The sequence below is a fragment of the Oncorhynchus gorbuscha genome, linkage group LG05 (assembly GCF_021184085.1).
Source record: "Oncorhynchus gorbuscha isolate QuinsamMale2020 ecotype Even-year linkage group LG05, OgorEven_v1.0, whole genome shotgun sequence".
Taxonomy (NCBI): Eukaryota; Metazoa; Chordata; class Actinopteri; order Salmoniformes; family Salmonidae; genus Oncorhynchus; species Oncorhynchus gorbuscha.
In genome coordinates this window covers 60,768,903-60,787,968 of record NC_060177.1, presented here as the reverse complement: position 1 = coordinate 60,787,968, position 19,066 = coordinate 60,768,903, and the positions used below count along the sequence as shown (strand labels likewise).

The window sequence follows — 19,066 nt, the reverse complement described above, 5'->3', positions numbered from 1 at the left end:
AACTGTAAGGAATAAGTCATTGTTTTACCCCAGCTGGCATGAGAGCAATATTGACTTTGTTCTTGATGTTTTCAACAACAAAGGTAATGTTCTCACATATGAACAATTTATAACATTGAAAGAGTTTCCAATACCTTTCAGAGAGTTTATTTCTGTTATCAAAGCCGTTCCCAGTAGTCTAACTACACTAATGAAAACTCATCTTAGCTTTGGTAATGATTACAAAGTGGGCTTACTTGAGAAATCTTATTATAATAAATATATAAGACAAATTCTTCATTCACAAAACCAACTTACACCAAGAGGAACATTTTTCTGCAACATGCTTATTCCTGACATTGTCTAGAAAAATGCATGGTTAAGGCCTTACAAATATTGTATACCAAACAAAGTTAAGGCACTTTAAAATTTGACAAAAGATATATCCATGTAATTCTATGATATCCAAATTTGTGGATATTGATGATATCTGCATTTTCTGTGAAAAATAAGGTGAGAATCTGTCTCACTTGTTCTTTGAATGTAGATTTGTGTCAGAATTTTTGGAAAATCTTGCAAAATACTTATTTAACATGATGAACACTACTCATGTTTTTGACATGATAGATATAATATGTTACTATTACAATGATAACAAGACCATTGAAATGGGACGACCTATCGGCTGCCTTCGATACTGTGAACCATCAGATCCTCCTCTCCACCCTCTCCGAGTTGGGCATCTCCGGCGCGGCCCACGCTTGGATTGCGTCCTACCTGACAGGTCGCTCCTACCAGGTGGCGTGGCGAGAATCTGTCTCCTCACCACGCGCTCTCACCACTGGTGTCCCCCAGGGCTCTGTTCTAGGCCCTCTCCTATTCTCGCTATACACCAAGTCACTTGGCTCTGTCATAACCTCACATGGTCTCTCCTATCATTGCTATGCAGACGACACACAATTAATCTTCTCCTTTCCCACTTCTGATGACCAGGTGGCGAATTGCATCTCTGCATGTCTGGCAGACATATCAGTGTGGATGACGGATCACCACCTCAAGCTGAACTTCGGCAAGACGGAGCTGCTCTTCCTCCCGGGGAAGGACTGCCCGTTCCATGATCTCGCCATCACGGTTGACAACTCCATTGTGTCCTCCTCCCAGAAAGCTAAGAACCTTGGCGTGATCCTGGACAACACCCTGTCGTTCTCAACTAACATCAAGGCGGTGGCCCGTTCCTGTAGGTTCATGCTCTACAACATCCGCAGAGTACGACCCTGCCTCACACAGGAAGCGGCGCAGGTCCTAATCCAGGCACTTGTCATCTCCCGTCTGGATTACTGCAACTCGCTGTTGGCTGGGCTCCCTGCCTGTGCCATTAAACCCCTACAACTCATCCAGAACGCCGCAGCCCGTCTAGTGTTCAACCTTCCCAAGTTCTCTCACGTCACCCCGCTCCTCCGCTCTCTCCACTGGCTTCCAGTTGAAGCTCGCATCCGCTACAAGATCATGGTGCTTGCCTACGGAGCTGTGAGGGGAACGGCACCTCAGTACCTCCAGGCTCTGATCAGGCCCTACACCCAAATAAGGGCACTGCGTTCATCCACCTCTGGCCTGCTCGCCTCCCTACCACTGAGGAAGTACAGTTCCCGCTCAGCCCAGTCAAAACTGTTCGCTGCTCTGGCTCCCCAATGGTGGAACAAACTCCCTCACGACGCCAGGACAGCGGAGTCAATCACCACCTTCCGGAGACACCTGAAACCCCACCTCTTTAAGGAATACCTAGGATAGGATATAGTAATCCTTCTCACCCCCCCCCCCCCTTAAAATATTTAGATGCACTATTGTAAAGTGGTTGTTCCACTGGATGTCATAAGGTGAATGCACCAATTTGTAAGTCGCTCTGGATAAGAGCGTCTGCTAAATGACTTAAATGTAAATGTAAATGAAATGATTGTGATTTTTAAAATTCTTGTTGCCAAATACTTTATACACAAACAAAAATTCTATACCAAAATTACACATTTCTTTGATTTAATTTAATTATCTTGTTAAGACATTATCCCTAGTAAATAACAACTAGAATAACATCTTCCTGAATCATTAGAATTCGATTTTTTTGCACTAAAATGGTTTCTTTTTTTAAATGATTTCATTGATACTTTTTGTATGTTTGAGTATTTTCTTGTTAATACCTGTGCTTTGTTTTGTTAGACATGTTTGAAGGAGGTTAGTAGTAAGTAAGTAGTAGTAAGTTGATTTTTGTATTATGAATAATAATTTAAAATATATATATATTTAAAAAAAAACGAAGTTAGGGTACCCCAACAAGCGGCCCGCAGGCCAAATGCGGTTTTATTTGCCCCCAAGCTCCTAGTGATTTTAATTGTGGAAATCTGTTCCACAATTCTTAAGTATTTCCACACATAATAGAGAGACAGATGATGATATACAAATGTAAACGCAGCTTTAAATATGATGTATGTTTGTGCTCCTTGCGGTCAATCTACAAAATTGTAATTGTGTTCCGCACGGACCAGCCGCTTAAGGAAAAAATCGTCCCTCGCTTGAATCTAGTTGATGATCCCTGCGTTGAGGTAAGAGTTAGGGTTAAGTAAGGGTTATGGTAAATGTTAGTTTAAGGTTAGGGGTTAAGGTTTAGGGTCGCGACGTCCCAAGGATACCAGATAGCACGATCCTTGAAAAATTTAAGGTGGCCACCGCCATGTTTCAGAATGAAATATGTCCAAAACATTACATGTAATATTTTCGTATAGCAGTATTTACATTTCATACATTTTTCTTTATTTTGAAATAATACTTTTTGGTTGATGACACTACAGCGTGAGTTGTATTTGCTGTAAGTAGCTAGTTCCGTCTATTTACCCATAGACTAACGTATTAGCTAGCGCGAGCTTGTAGCACGCTATCCGAGGGAAGGAGCGGAATATCGGCCTTACGCGTGCCAAGTATTTGGACATTTAGCTAGTTGACTCAAAAGCTTTTTGTAAGCAACGTAAATACACATTTCATTAATGCATGGTCAACGCTGCATAGTTGGCTAATATAATGCTCGACCGTAGCATTATAGTTAGCTGTATCACATCTGAGTTAGGACAAGGCCGTGCAAAAACATAAGCATAGTTTAGCTAGCTACTGTAGCTACAGCTCATTTTAAAATATAGGCAGCCTAATTGTTTATTATGCTGCTGGTTATGAAGGTGGTGTTAACTATGTAGCTGCATAATATGAAATGGCTCGGCAGCTATTATTACCAAGCTAGCTAACGTTAGCGAGCTCAAATAGCATTGTTACATTGTCTTAAATTCTGCAAACAACATTGTTAGTAAGCTAGCTAGATGCTCAACTGCGTCTGTCAGTGGATGTCTTTCTTTATTTCTTTACCAAATAAAACACGTCAAATATAACTAGCTAGCTTGCATGATGGAACTCATTCATGAAAGGCTACCTTTGCCAAGCCATTCACTGATCTTTGCCATAGCTGTCAAAATGAAAAGTAATGTTACAGCGTCAAATAGCTACAGTTATTATGTACAGAATTATTCATAGTTGACATTGATACAAGAATATGTCAATGTTTGATTGAATGATACATATTTGGATAGTTTTGACCATTAAACTATGAAACCAATATTGGCTAAATGATTTGATGATAATGTCTACCCGCTGCAGGTATTGTTTCCCATAAAGTAACATAAAGTGTTACGCAATGCACCATGGGAGTGGACAACAGCATATGCAACGGCAACTTCAGAGATCCAAGTCCATCACTGGATCTGAAGCAGAAGACCAGCAGCAGCAGACCATGGCAGTTACTCAACAGCAGGCAACAGCCAACCACCCACAATCACCTGTGACCACGTTTGCATCTGCAGCCAGCCCTTCAGCCCCCAAGTCACCCAACTACCAGATAATCATGAGCCGCAGCCCTGTCACAGGCCAGAACATGAACATCACCTTACAAAATGTCAGTCAAATGGTGACGGGCAGCCAACAGATCACCCTCACCCCGCTCCCCCTCCAGAACCCAGGCTCTCCCGGCTTCCAGCACACAGCTCCGCAATGGAGGTTTGAGCATGCCCCGTCCTCCTATATCCAAGTCACCTCACCCCTGCCCCAATCCATGCAGCCCCAAAGTCCCACCCAGCACAACCCAGTACCACTCCATCGACCTGGGGCACCCGGAGCAGGACTGAGTGTGTGTGGACAGAGCCCAACACGTTTTGTTGATACTGGCATGCTTGTGAGACAAATCAGTCTTGGCAGCCCATCTGGAAGTGGCCACTTTGTTTACCAAGAGGGGACAGGGTTGACACAGCTGGCTCCAACCACAGCTGGGCAGGTGCAGCTGCAACTGTCCTCCCCAGGGGCACCAGGCTCTGTGCGGGAACGCAGGTTGTCACAGCCCCATTTACAGACTGGAGGCACCATCCACCACCTTGGACCTCAGAGTCCTGTGGTCAGTGGCACTGCTCTGCCCACACTGGGGAGCCCAGGCCACATCACCACCTCCAACTTGCCACCTCAAATCAGCAGTATCATCCAGGGGCAGCTGGCGCGTCCCATGATATTTGAGAAGACTCTTGGTGTGGTAGCTGGAGTGGGGACAGCTGGCACAGCATCTTTCAATATGCCTTCCACCATTCCTCCTTCCAGCCCTTCCCTCACTAACCCTCCCCAAGGCATCCCCAATCCCCCCCTCACGCCTACCGGCATGAGCATGGGCTCCATCAAGAAACAGATACCCAAAAAGCTGGAGGAGATTGCACCTTCCAACCCAGAAGTGGCCCAGCTGAGGAAGCAGTGTCTGGAGCACCACACTAAGAAGATGGAGGGTCTGAAGGAGGTCTTCAAAGACTACCTGATTGAGCTGTTCTTCCTCCAGCACCTCCAGGGGAACATGATGGACTATTTGGCTTTCAAGAAGAAGCCCTGCGTACCGCTTTTCACTTACCTGAGGCAGAACGACCTGGACCTTGAGGAGGAATCGGAAGAGGAGGAGCAGTCAGAGGTCATCAATGACGAGGTACCGTTACAGAATTGATTGATATCTTGTTGTATTGTGTCTTAAAGTCCTATATTCAGAACCCCTCGACTTGTTATCTTGTGTTTAGGCTACATGAGTCTAGTTCAAATCTCTGTGCCACTCCCAGGTCAAGGTTGTCACTGGAAAGGATGGACAGGCGGGGACACCAGTTGCCATAGCTACACAGCTTCCACCCAATGTTTCAGCAGCATTCTCTTCCCAGCAGCAGTTCCAGGTGAAGAACGGTGATGGGGCACCAAGTGACTGCAACCTCTATAACCAGAGCGGATGGAACGGATTTATCGTTGTTTTAAATGTTTCCTTTTTTATATCTTGGAAGACCATTTTTGATCTCTTGTATCCAAGCTCTTGTTAACCCTTGGATATGTCTCCTCAGGTCCACCTGGGAGCATCAGGCAGCATGACAAACCCAGGGGACATGGATGCCTTTAAGAGGCAACAGGCAATGGCACACGCAGGTAGGGCAAGGACAGCACACTCCCGTGGCCTTTTTGTTGGTTTGTTTCCTCCCCCTTTTCGTTCTTTTTGTTGTTGTTTTTTGTTTTGTTTTCTTACCTCAAATTGCTTCTGCTTTTAGATATTTGGCATCTTCTACTAGCGCTGTGTGTAGAAGTCTTAACCCGAGGAAGGAGAGGTGGTCTGTATGGTGTACAGAAAGTAATTGCTGTTTGCCGAGTGTCTTTTTCTCGTTATGAGGGTATTGTGTGTTTTAAATCCCAGATCAGGCTAAGAGGTCCCGGATTGAAGTTGGTCGCCATAGAATGATTTTCCAGCATCCTGGTGTTTTAGGATCACCTGGCGTTCCACTCCAGCAGCTTATGCCGACAGCGCAAGGTAGGAGTGCTACTACCAGGCCGTTATGTGTTCTGTTCAATGCTGCTGGACGTGTCATCAATCCTATGAGACAAACTGAATTCCAACAGCGTCCCATTGTCTCCAACGAAACCTCAAAGCAGCATCAACAAAGCGATCTTCATCCATCCGCTGGACAGACACCCCAGGAAGTTCAGGCATAGCTCTCCCAGCACTCTCCCTCTCTCTCTCTAGAACAAGGGATAAAATGGGGAAGAAGAAAAAAACAAGTCTGAAGAAAGGAGTAGCCTCACTGGGAAGATGCCATGTCTTATGATTTGACTTTTATGTTTTATTGATCATCCGTCTCCATCCGATTCTATTGTCAAATGTGTTCTTCTCAAGCGTCTGTTTGGACGGACTTTCCTGTGCCGTTGGAGCTTTGGCTAATTCGCAAGCGGATCACGGAAAGTAAGAAAGGAGGAACCCTGGGAAAAAAACAAATGTATCTTTCCAGTGGGGCATGTTTGCTCATTCGGTGATTGCTTTTTTGTTCTTCCTTTTTTATACTCATCATTCTCATCCCTTTGTCTCCTGCACCCCCCTCCCTCTCCGTTGTCCGTCATTGCATTGTCAACATGGATTCACAATGCATTTCAAAAGTAAATTCAGTTATCAGTCATCAAGAGCATCCGTTGTTTCCTTTTCTTGTTCCATCATGCTCATCCTTTGTTGGTTTCCCCCATCTGTTTCCATGGCATACCGTTTTGACTTGGCCTCTTTCCCCCAGTTGTAGTAGGAAGGAGGGGAGCCGTGTGGAGGAAGCTTGATGCAGTCATGACATGTCACAGGTTGGCGTGGTGTATGTCAGGGCCAGGTGTTGATGTGGTCTAGGGGATGATGTGAGTGATGGTCAGGGAGGTAAGACAGGTGCTGCTCAGTCTGTGTGCACAGCTCCGCTCAGCCCTGCTGTCTGCCAGATCACATGTGTGTCCTCCTGCTCACTCCTTTGCTTTGCTTTGCTATGGTCTGTGACCACAAAACTAGAGGCAAGTATTTGCCAGCATTCCAGCTAGGCATGACATTGCTTCATGCATGCTGAACATATGGTGTTTTTGTGATGGTGATTGCTCAATTTATTTTATTTTTTCTTCCCCTCTGTTTTATATTTTCAATATTTTCTGTTTAATTTGATTTTGAACCCTTTCTTCTCAGTCCCTCTGCTGAAACTGTTTATGCATGATTAGTTCTGCTGTTTTAATCACATTCTCTTCTCTTAACATTTTAAAGATAATGTTTTTATTTTTGCATTAACAAAAGTAGTATTTTATTTGTAGGACATGTAGATGATCACATTGATTTGTTTCTTCTGTAACCATTGTTCTTTATAATTTTCATGAATGTTCTCTCTTCGTCAACAGTAAGAAATACACTGCTGTTGACTCATAGTACATCCAATTGAGACGTACTGGGTCGCTGGTACCATAGATGGAGCAGTAAACACTATCGTTTTAGAATCAGATGATCACGTTCAGTCAGTACTGAAATGTATTGGCTTAAGAATGAGGCACAAAATTCCCTTTGGCCTGAGTACTGCTCAGTCCCCCTTTAGTGCTCACCTGAATCTCAGTCCAGTGCAGAGTGTAGTGTTTTTAACAGGCCATTATTTTAGAGAGAGCAGGATTGGTATGGACAGAGAAACAGTAACTCACAGCCACACCTTGTTATTCTTTCCCTCTCTCTGCTCCTTTCCTTGTTTTCCCTATGACTTGGTTACTGTGCACCAGGCGGGATGCCCCCCAACCCACAGTCTGTTCAGATCCCCGGGCAGAAGCAGAACCAGCCGCTCTATGACCCGTCTAAAGGGCCTCCGGTGCAGAACGCTGCCAGCCTGCACACCCCTCCCCCCCAGCTGCCAGGTCGCCTCCCACAGGGCGCCCTCCCCATGGCAGGCCTTCCCATGGCTCTCTCTCAGCAGTCACAGCTGTTGGAGAGCTCTGCCCAGGCCACCAACCTGCTTCAGGCCCAGGTGAAAGTGCAGGGGGCCGGCCCCATCATGGCTCCAGTAAACCACCACACACAGCTCCAGCAGCAGATGCAGTCTGGCCTTCACCTCCAGATGCAGGCTCAGCAGCTACAGCAGCCTCAGCCCATGCTGCAGCCAGGACAGGCGGTGAGTCCAAAGGATAACTCCCAAATATTGCATGTTTTTGTTTTTGTTCATCGGTTTGTAGATCAACAGTTTGCCTTCTCTCTCTCCTCCCTTGATCAGACTGTGGCTCTTGCTCGTCCTGGAGCAGAGTCCAACCAACCTGGCCAAAGAATGATGATCAACTCCCTGTCTAACCCCTCCATGTCTCCTGCCCCCCTCAATGTTCCCAACTCACTCCCCTCCCCCCACACCATTAGCCCCCTCCGCCATCCCGGGTCCAACATCACCCCTGCCACACAGTCCAAACTGGCCGGGCCCAACAGCACTTCCACTATCAAAATGGGTGGCTTTGTTCAGGGCTCAGGTATGCAGTCATCAGAAGGGAGCTCACAGGACAAACAAGCTGAGCAGACCAAACTGGTGAGGAGTTGGTTCAGAAAAACCTATGACTCTGCAAGAGCTTTTGTGTTCAGACTGCATTTCATACTGTTCAGGTGCTTTTATGTTCAGACTGATCAGGTGCTTCAGTGTTCAGACAGCTCATGATGTGACCTCTGACCCCCCCAGGAGAGCCAGGTGCACCAGCGTATATCTGAGCTGAGGAAAGAGGGCCAGTGGTCAGCCAGCAGGCTGCCCAAGCTCATGGAGTCCTCTCGGCCCAAGTCCCACTGGGACTACCTACTGGAGGAGATGCAGTGGATGGCAGCTGACTTTGCCCAGGAGAGGAGGTGGAAGATGGCTGCTGCCAAGAAGGTATGATGCCATAGTCCTCTTGGTGTACTGTTACTGCAGTACTGTCGTTAAGATTTCAGTACACGATCATAACTGCATATGACATATTCCCCATTCCCCAGCTGGTTCGCACCTGTTCCCGTTACCATGACGAGCAGAAGAAAATGGAAGCGAAGTTCAAGAAAGAGGAAGAACTGAGGCTTCGTCACATTGCTAGCACCATCGCTAGAGAGGTGGAGTTCTTCTGGTCCAACATTGAGCAGGTGAGTTTCTCTTGATGTGAACTGTTCCATTGTTGTCCTTATTAATTTCAAGAGTGTGATCCACTCTGTCCATCCTAATTAATTTGTTCCATTTGGTTTCTCTCAGGTTGTGGAAATAAAACTACAGTTTGAGATTTATGAGAAGAGACTGAAAATGCTCAGCCTGCAGAGAGCATCGAGTAAGGGTGAGAGTTTATTTAAGAGCCTTTTGAAATGGTTTTACTACAAGCTAACTTTCATATAATATCTATTGAATATATTGGTTGTTCCTTGTGTCACAGGACAAGATGTTAAACCTACTCAGTCGACAGCAGATAAAGCTGAAAAATACGTAGGTGCTGCATTGACTTCCTGGCTCTTGTCCAAATTATTAATATTTTTTGGGGGTGGTATGACACTTATTTAAAATGTATCTTATTCACAGGAACCCACTATGTCATCAAGGAAGCGAAAGTCCAGCACTTCATTGGCTGAAGAAGGTATGTGTCAAAAATATACTGAACAAAAATATAAACCCAACATGTAAAGTGTTAGTCACATGTTTCATGAGCTGAAATAAAAGATCCCAGAAATTGTCCATATGCACAAAAAGTTTATTCTCTCAAATGTGTTTACATCCCTGTTTGTGAGCAATTCTACATTGCCAAAATAATCCTTCCACCTGACAGGTGTGGCATATCAAGGAGCTGATTAAACAGCATGATCATTACATAGGTGCACCTTGTGCTGGGGACAATAAAGGCCACTATAAAATGTGCAGTTTTGTCACACAACACAATGCCACAGATGTGTCAAGTTTTGAGTGAGTGTGCAATTGGCATGCTGACTACAGGAATGTCCAACATAGCTGTTACCAGAGAATAGAATGTTAATTTCTCTACCATAAGCCGCCTCCAACGTTGTTTTAGAGAATTTGGCAGTATGTCCAACTGGCTTCACAACCGCAGACCACGTGTAACCACGCCAGCCCAGGACCTCCACATCCGGCTTCTTCACCTGCGGGATCGTCTGAGACCAGCCACCCAGACAGTTGATGAAACTGAGGAGTATTTATGTCTGTAATAAAGCCCTTTTGTGGGGAAAAACTAATTCTGATTGGCTGGGTCTGGCTCCCAGTGAGTGAGCCTGGCTCCCAAGTGGGTGCGCCTGTCCAGTCATATAAAATTAATAGATTAGGGCCTAATGAATTTATTTCAATCGACTGATTTCCTTATATGAACTGTAACTCAGAAAGATCGTTGAAATTGTTTCATTTATATCTGTGTTCAGTATAGATGTAATTTTGTTTAGGCTTTGAGCAGGTGGGTGCCAACAGGTGCCCTCTTGCATTGAACAGTTGTTTGAGCACAAGTTATCCTGTAACTTGTCTATGGCTGTGTTCTCTCTTATAGTTCAGGATGAGGAGAGCACCATAGAGGAGCAGGAAGCGATGGAGGTGACAGCTGATCAGAGGGCAGAGTTGGCCGATCTGACTAAAGATGGTCAGCATGACACACCTTTTTCTCACCAGAACCAGTGATGGATTTAGCCCGATGACCTTTATTTAATGGTGTTTTCTTTAAAACGTGTCATGTTTATAAGTGCCCCTTGGGTTTTGTCTATGCTGAGCCTTTTCTCTCTGTCTTGTACCGTTCTCAGCTGAGATGCCTCTGGATGCGTTGGTGAAACAGTATGCTGGTGCCTACACTGACAACTTTGACTGGCCCCTGCCTGTCTCACCGAGTGATGAGGAGGACCGGGAGGAGACTGAAGGTACATTTAAACTCTACATGTAACTCCATCTCTGTGTACCCGTCTTGCTCGGTGCCGTGTGATTGTTGATATGCCAAGATGATTAGTTTCAAAGCAAAAGGATTTGTGGACGGGTGGTGTTCTCTCTGTCGTGCTGATGTGGTTATTGTTCCATCTCAGAGATGGAGTCCTCTGTGGACAGCCCCCATGAGGCTGTAGTGATAGACTCTCTGCTCAGTGTGGACCAGTATCGAGGTTCTGACAAGGCCTGCCCCCCTGGTGCTGACGGGAAGCCTAAGAAGGACATAGCAGAGGTGGCAGCCGCCACAGAACTCATCCTACCCAAGGGCAGTGCCAGGACCACCTCTTCTGTGAGTCCTCACATCTCAGCCTCACACTGACCCAGTGGTTCACTGTTGGGTGTCATATAACCAGTTTGAGAATGAGAGGAATTTGGCAAGATTAATTAAATAACAAAATTGCTTATAAACTTAATTTACAGTTAAGAGGACAGTTAGTGGGTTACTATGTACAAACAGGGAATCATTATGACCCTTTGCTATGTATCTCAGGTCCGCAGCCAGGCTCCTTTCCTGCTGCATGGATCACTGCGTGAGTACCAGCAGATCGGAGTGGACTGGCTAGCCAGCCTCCACAAGAAACACCTCAACGGCATCCTAGCAGACGAGACTGCACTGGGCAAGACCGTGCAGATTGTGGCCTACCTGGCCCATCTGGCCTGTCAAGAGGGTAATCTAACCTAATGCTGAAATAGGTTATTCAATGCTTCTTTTATGTTTCTGTATGTAACCATGTATGTAGACTTATTTTCATTTTTTTTAATGTAGGTATCTGGGGCCCCCACCTAGTTGTGGTGAGGACGTGTAAGATGCTGAGCTGGGAGATGGAGTTTAAACGCTGGTGTCCTGGCCTCAAGATCCTCCTCTACCTTGGCAACAGACATGAATGCAGAGCAAAGAGAAGGGTAACTACTAATGATCTGTTTCAATAGGACCTTTTTCATTAGACAGACCCATGAGATTGAGTCCATTCCAGCAGAGAGACTTTGGGCAGGACAGCAGCACCAAATGTGACACAGTAAACCATGGACACTTCTCATGAATACAGTGCCATAAAGATGTAAATTTTCTTCTCTTTTTGTCTTATTTCAAATGCCCTTGTATACCCGTTTGTATTTGTCTGTCCGTAACTTGTCGTATTGTTGATGTGTCTCCAGTGGTGGGCGGAGGCCAATAGCTTCCATGTGTGTGTGACGTCCTACAAGCTGCTGCTGAAGGACCAGAGCCACTTCCTGAGAAGGAGGTGGAAACACCTGGTCCTGGATGAGGTGCAGCTCATTAAGAACATGTCTGAGAAACACTGGGAAACCATCTTTGCTCTCAAGAGGTGAACAACTCTTATTTTAGATTAGCTCTGTGGTTACACCCAATCACAGACTGGTCTGCCGAGAGCTTTTCGGTGACCGCTTAGTTAGCATGAAATGAAGGCTAAACTCTGAAATGTGTTATTTTTTTACCTTGTGGTTTTCCATGCATTTTAAATTGTTTGCGACTAAGAGAAACAACTAAAACTAATGATGTGTTGTTGTGGTTTGTGTTTCCAGTCAGCAGAGGATCCTCCTGATCAACACTCCACTACACAACACACTGAAGGAGCTGTGGACCATGATCCACTTCCTCCTGCCAGGCATCACCAGACCCTACACAGACTTCCCTGTCAAGCCAGGCACAGACCAGAACCAGGACTACTGCCACAAACTGGTCATTCGCCTACACAGGGTCAGTAGGGGTACAACCAAACACTCATCTTTCTAATCCTTGTGTGTTTAGAGGTTGTCAGTAGTCACTGATATCATGGATCTCGATGGCAGTTTAGTTGTGGTGTGAAGTTGTTTATCATTCCTAATGTGTGTGTTTCATCATTAAAGAAGACATCTCGCTTAACATTGGTGGTCAGTATGATTCCCATTTACCAGGGCATAGCTGTTCATACCTAGTTACCAATTGATCTGGCATCCTCTCTCCTCTCCAGATGATCCAACCCTTCATTCTGAGGCGCTGTAAGAGGGACGTGGAGAAGCAGCTCCCTAAGAAGTATGAACACATCCTCAAGTGTCGCCTGTCCAGCAGACAGAGGAGCATGTATGAAGATATCCTCACTCAGCCAGGGTGAGTCGGGCCTCCAGACACCACAGTTCCTCAGCCTAATGTATGGACAACCTGATTGCATTTTGTCCTATTCTTGTAGACTGAATATTTGAGCACAGGTTCAACGGTAGAAATGCATGATGATTCTTTGGTTATTAACAGAGCATGGTTGCACAGATGTTAAATTCACTTGCCATGTTTCTGAATGTCTTGTCCTCTGTCTGCCCCTAGAGCTCAGGAGGCGTTGAAGCCGGGTCATTTTGTGAGTGTGCTGCAGGTGCTGCTGCAGCTGCAAAGGATCTGTAACCACCCAGACCTGGTAAACATCAGGGAGATCAGCAGCTCCTACGTATGTTCGTCTCTGCAGTACAACACCCCTTCCCTGGTGCTGGGAGCCCTGCAGGAGGACCAACGCACGGTAGGTAGGACTAGGAGGGTGCCAGTACCACACAGCTAAAAACTCCCGAGGGTTTTTATTCCGATAATTTTATTTCATTAGTACTGCTCACCTGAATGACGTACAATGAAATTGATTAGATTGATTTTGATTTATCTCTAGGTCTTTATCTGACAACTTAGTCTCCACCTACATTCAGAACACGCTTTCCTTTTGTCCTTTTCTAGAGCTTGGACCTGTCCCTGTTTGACCTGATCAGTAATGAGAACAGACTGACGCGCTACGAGACGGAGGAGGTTCTACCTAAACTCAAAGTCACCCGTCAGCTGATCGAGGAGCTCCACAGAACCCCGGACCCACCGGCCAGGCCCAAGCCCTGCAAGATCAAACCCATGAGGTCTGTGCGCTGCCTTTCAAATCACATGGAAACTATAATACACACCACATGACATGGATGATTACATTCTGTTTCTGACGAAAATGCCGAATTAAGTATATTTTTGAATTCTCACAGCGCTAGGCTTACTTGCTTGACCTTTTCATTGAATCTATGATTTGATTGACAGGTTGTTCCAGCCAGTGCAGTATGGTACCAAGCCAGAGGGTCGTCTAGTGCCCATGAGTAGTACTGTGGGTCAGCAGCGTCCTCCAGCCACCACTACCCCCGACACCTCCACTGCCCCTCAGTCAGCCCAGACCAGGGGCAAGTCCCCAGTCACCACCACTACCGCCACACAGGGTAAGACCTCACTATAGATCCCTATAACAAGGGTGCAACTTGGTATGCACAGGGGTTCACACGGTTTTCAAGTTGAACAACTTGATGACCTAAATCAAACATTTATCTTAATGTGTTTTGATAATTGCAGTTGATTATTTACAGTATTTTTGCAGTATGTATCACACAGATAATCGCATGATACTACCATGTAATGGCATGTGTGATTTTAGTCTGTCATGACACTAAAAACTGCATTTTAGTGAAGTTAATTAAACTAACTGCATATTGTGTCATTACCACCATTTACATTTAGAAATTGTCTGGTTTATGCACGTGTAACTTTAAAAGATGGGAGTCATCAACGTAATTTTGGAAAAAATCTACAAAACATTTTACTGCTCCAAATGTATTCTGAAGCAGGGAAGTCGAAGGTGAATATGTTATTATATTGACATCCTCTTTTGACTCTAAACCAGGGATGGGCAACTTTGATGGGGGTGGGGGCCATCAAAAATAGGAACTCTCCATGAGGGGATGCCGTGGCTCGCAGGTGTGCATACGTGAGGTCAGAGCCGGCCCTAACTGTTTGGGGACACTAAGTGAAATTTTGCAAGCAACATATTTTAGGTGGCTCCTTGACAGTGAAGAGGGAAAAAAGGTAAGGTGAGATAGTCAATTTCCTGCAAATCTACGCATTTAAAAAAAAAAAAAAGTTTGCTGCAATTTTGCTATGGAGCGGAGAGAAGATTTAGCAATTTTATAACTAATTTCATGCAATTCTATTCATTTTGCCATGATGGCGGAGAGAAAAATGTGTAGTTTTATAGCTAATTTCCTCCAAGTCAACACATTTTACTGACATGGGCTACTTATTTGACTGTCAGTGACTGACATAACAAGATAAAAACTTCTGATTCACAACCACATTTTAAACTTGCACTTTGTGTATTATACTATTCTAACTCTCCACAGTACGTTGAGACACCGACTGAGTTCCATAATCAAAAAATTATAATAATTGGAAATTGATCTGCGGGCCTACAAAGGGGGGTCTGCCAGTTGCCCATCCCTGTTCTGGACCTATCTATCCCAGACCGGTATAAACCAAACCTATGTGATGGACCCACCACCCTCGGGTTGTGCTGTTGAATTAACTGACACGTTGTTTCAGTCCCCTCCTAACAGTTAGCCCATTCCAAACCCCCTTGTACTTCACAGTGGCTGGGACGGCTATTCAGAAAGCCCAGACTACCTCTGCAGCCACCGGCACCACTGGGTCTGCTGTAGGCTCCTCTGGGAGCGCTGCCACTGGCCAGCATGTGGTGGGGACTGTGGCCCTGGGACAGGCTATGTGTGGCGCAGCCCAACCCACTCTGCCTGGCATTGTCCAGGTCCACAGGCCATCCCTAGGCCCCACCCATGCCATCCAGCCCAGCCTGGTTCCACAGAGGCTGGTTCTAACGTCCCAGGCCCAGGCAAGGTTGCCTAGTAAGTGGCCCCCTTCCCTCCCTCCAACGTTTCCCTCCACTTTCGGCTCAACAGATAGGGCTGCTCTGACAACAGGCCTCTCTCTCTCTCTGGGACACTGCTGATGTGTGTTTGGGTCTTAGCTTTTAAAGAAACAGCACTTCTTTCTGTGTAAATACAAAAATCTATGTCATTGTGGAATTATAGTATTATAATATTATTATCATGTTAACAGTATTGTTTGATATAGTTTTAAAGGTAGAAAACATATTCAGGTTTACAGCTATGGCATTTCCATTGTCCTATTTTACTGCAGCGTATCACTGAGTGAAGATAAAAAGCACTTTAAAAATGAGAACTACAGTCACGTCAGCAGCATCCCCAAACAGCCCCCTCAGTATCTCTTCTGAAACCTGCATGTCCACAACCCAACGTCTGCTGCCATGATAGACCACACAAGACTGTTTTAACCCAAAATTATATTCCCCCACCCCTAAATATTGGTTCTCCCATTTTACTAATATTTTGCCTCTTATCAGCTCAGCTGCAGGAAGGGATCCTAAATCTTTGGTTCCTCTGTTTGTTGATGTCGTTTTTTCTGGTTTATTTTGACTCTGAAGTAGAGGTCGACCGATACTGATTTTTCAACGCCGATACCGATTATTGGAGGATCCCCAAAAAAAGCCGATACCGATTAATCGGCCGATTTACATTTAGAAAAAATATGTTTTTATTTTATTTGTAATAATGACAATTACAACAATACTGAATGAACACTTATTTTCACTTAATATAATACATCAATAAAATCTATTTAGACTCAAATAAATAATGAAACATGTTCAATTTGGTTTAAATAATGCAAAAACAAAGTGTTGGAGAAGAAAGTAAAAGTGTAATATGTGCTATGTAAGAAAGCTAACGTTTAAGTTCCTTGCTCAGAACATGAGAACATATGGTGGTGGTGGTTCCTGGTGGTGGTGGTTCCTTTTAACATGAGTCTTCAATATTTCCAGGTAAGAAGTTTTAGGTTGTAGTTATTATAGGAATTATAGGACTATTTCTCTCTATACCATTTGTATTTCATTAACCTTTGACTATTGGATGTTCTTATAGGCACTTTAGTATTGCCAGTGTAACAGTATAGCTTCCGTCTCTCTCCTCGCTCCTACCTGGGCTCGATCCAGGAACACATCGACAACAGCCACCTTCGAAGCAGCGTTACCCATGCAGAGCAAGGGGAACAACTACTCCAAGTCTCAGAGCGAGTGATGTTTGAAATGCTATTAGCGCGCACCCCGCTAACTAGCTAGCCATTTCACATTGGTTACACCAGCCTAATCTTGGGAGTTGATAGGCTTGAAGTCATAAACAGCGCAATGCTTCAAGCACAACAAAGAGCTGCTGGCAAAATGCACGAATGTGCTGTTTGAATGAATGCTTACGAGCCTGCTGGTGCCTACCACCGCTCAGTCAGACTGCTCTATCAAATCATAGACTTAATTATAACATAATAACACACAGAAATAGGAGCCTTTGGTCTCATTAATATGGTCGAATCCGGAAAGTATCATCTCGAAAACAAGACGTTTATTCTTTCAGTGAAATACGGAACGGTTCCGTATTTTATCTAACGGGTGGCATCCATAAGTCTAAATATTCCTGTTACATTGCACAACCTTCAATGTTATGTCATAATTACGTAAAATTCTGGCAAATTAGGCGGCCCAAACTGTTGCATATACACTGACTCTGCAATGAACGCAAGAGAAGTGACACAATTTCACCTGGTTAATATTGCCTGCTAACCTGGATTTATTTTAGCTAAATGTGCATGTTTAAAAATATATACTTCTGTGTATTGATTTTAAGAAAGGCATTGATGTTTTTGGTTAGGTACATATTGGAGCAATGACAGTCCTTTTTCACGAATACGCACCGCATCTATTAGGACCCGCTCTAGATAAACTAGTAATATCATCAACCATGTGTAGTTAACTAGTGATCATGATTGATTGATTGTTTTTTATATAAGTTTAATGCTAGCTAGGAACTTACCTTGGCTTACTGCATTCGCGTAACAGGCAGGCTCCTCGTGGAGTGCATTGTAATCAGGTGGTTAGAGCTAGTTAACTGACTAGTTAACTGTATGGTTGCAAGATTCAATCCCCGAGCTGACAAGATAAAAATCTGTCGTTCTGCCCCTGAACAGGCAGTTAACCCACCGTTCCTAGGTCGTCATTGAAAATAAGAATGTGTTCTTAACTGACTTGCCTAGTGAAATAAAGATTAAATAATAAATGTGTTTTTTTTTAAACGGCCAAATTGGTGTCCAAAAATTCCGATTTCCGATTGTTATAAAAACTTGAAATCGACCCTAATTAATTGGTCGACCTCTACACTGAAGGTGTGCACTGCTAAGCATGTGTAAATGGTCGCACATACTGCTGACCTCAGGCCAGTCCCTACCCCCAGTGTGAACACACACAGAACACACAGTTACCTTTTCAATAGTGACTCAACACACAACTCAGAAATTATAGCATTTAAAACTATTATTGCCAAAAAATGTATCTTTAAAAGAGCATACAGGTCTTTTTGGGCAATCATTTGGATAAAGGTGCATTGTGTAATTGCATGCCTGCAATAGGTGTTGTTGTTGCAAGCCACTTTAACTGAAAAAAGCAGTGGCACCTGAAGATGACTTGTTCTTTAAAAAAAAAATCCCCCTCAGGTTCTGGTAGAGATTAGCAACCACAATTGTTCTGGTGTTGTAGAGTGCAGCTACCTACGCTCGTCCCACTCATTAACCCACCCTGGTTCTGCATGTCTAGTCCCCCTCACCCTTCAACTAACTGAAATATCAAACGTCTTTATTTTGTATTTTTGGTGATGCACTGCTAGACTGTTTCTGACAGCAGTCCTCTTTTGGTCTGTGGTGTTATTTGACTAGAGGTGTGTGTGTGTCTTCCCTCCTGAAGGTGGAGATGTGGTGAAAATAGCCCAGCTGGCGTCCATAGCAGGCAGTCAGAACCGGATCTCCCAGCCTGAGACCCCCGTCACGCTGCAGTTCCAGGGCAACAAGTTCACCCTGTCCCCCAGCCAGCTCCGACAGCTCACCACAGGGCAGCCCTTGCAGCTCCAAGGTACACTCGGTAATGTACACCCAACATTTCATACTCTCCTTATTACCTCTCTTTCCCTTCAATATATTGCAATCACTTGCAACAAATATGTTACTTTTCTCTCTGCCATGTAATTTATTCCAAATCCCCATCATATAAATATTTAGAGTTGGATAACCAATGTTACATGTATAGACATTTTTACTTAGAGAGTGATGACATTAAATGGTTATTACCCTAAATAGCTGTTTGAAGGTTTCCGTGTTGTCTGTGTGCCTGGTTGTGTGGTGGTACAGGTAACATCCTGCAGATAGTGTCGGCCCCCGGTCAGCAGATCCTCCGGCCTCAGGGCTCCATGCTCATGCAGACGGTACCTCAGGCTGTACCCGTCTCCAACTCCTCCACACCTGGCACCCCATCCCCCCCAACCCACCAAGGTAAGCCATCCACCTTCAACTGTGAATAATGCAGATA

At 44.7% G+C, this 19,066-nt stretch overlaps 1 protein-coding gene across 9 annotated transcripts in view; it reads left to right on the top strand.

Annotated features, from left to right (window-relative positions):
* The first annotated feature begins 2,484 nt into the window (after positions 1-2,484).
* The window catches only part of LOC124036233 (E1A-binding protein p400-like), a 30,021-nt gene continuing 13,439 nt past the window's right edge, over positions 2,485-19,066 (top strand). For 2 of the 9 annotated variants that reach the window (XM_046350526.1, XM_046350523.1), the window contains exons 1-27: positions 2,684-2,836; positions 3,670-5,023; positions 5,151-5,258; positions 5,421-5,502; positions 5,622-5,681; positions 5,765-5,878; positions 7,624-8,009; positions 8,109-8,408; positions 8,556-8,741; positions 8,843-8,983; positions 9,090-9,168; positions 9,265-9,314; positions 9,408-9,462; positions 10,375-10,464; positions 10,622-10,735; positions 10,895-11,085; positions 11,287-11,464; positions 11,563-11,699; positions 11,952-12,121; positions 12,339-12,513; positions 12,767-12,903; positions 13,114-13,300; positions 13,507-13,676; positions 13,846-14,018; positions 15,219-15,488; positions 18,449-18,622; positions 18,889-19,029. In XM_046350526.1, the coding sequence (XP_046206482.1) occupies positions 3,707-5,023; positions 5,151-5,258; positions 5,421-5,502; positions 5,622-5,681; positions 5,765-5,878; positions 7,624-8,009; positions 8,109-8,408; positions 8,556-8,741; positions 8,843-8,983; positions 9,090-9,168; positions 9,265-9,314; positions 9,408-9,462; positions 10,375-10,464; positions 10,622-10,735; positions 10,895-11,085; positions 11,287-11,464; positions 11,563-11,699; positions 11,952-12,121; positions 12,339-12,513; positions 12,767-12,903; positions 13,114-13,300; positions 13,507-13,676; positions 13,846-14,018; positions 15,219-15,488; positions 18,449-18,622; positions 18,889-19,029 (5,185 nt within the window). In that variant the 5' untranslated portion in view covers positions 2,684-2,836; positions 3,670-3,706. Of the gene's footprint in view, positions 2,574-2,683; positions 2,837-2,874; positions 2,984-3,669; positions 5,024-5,150; positions 5,259-5,420; positions 5,503-5,621; positions 5,682-5,764; positions 5,879-7,623; positions 8,010-8,108; positions 8,409-8,555; positions 8,742-8,842; positions 8,984-9,089; positions 9,169-9,264; positions 9,315-9,407; positions 9,463-10,374; positions 10,465-10,621; positions 10,736-10,894; positions 11,086-11,286; positions 11,465-11,562; positions 11,700-11,951; positions 12,122-12,338; positions 12,514-12,766; positions 12,904-13,113; positions 13,301-13,506; positions 13,677-13,845; positions 14,019-15,218; positions 15,489-18,448; positions 18,623-18,888; positions 19,030-19,066 lie in introns of those variants that run through there. The other 7 variants (XM_046350524.1, XM_046350527.1, XM_046350525.1 and 4 more) reach the window with 7 other exon arrangements.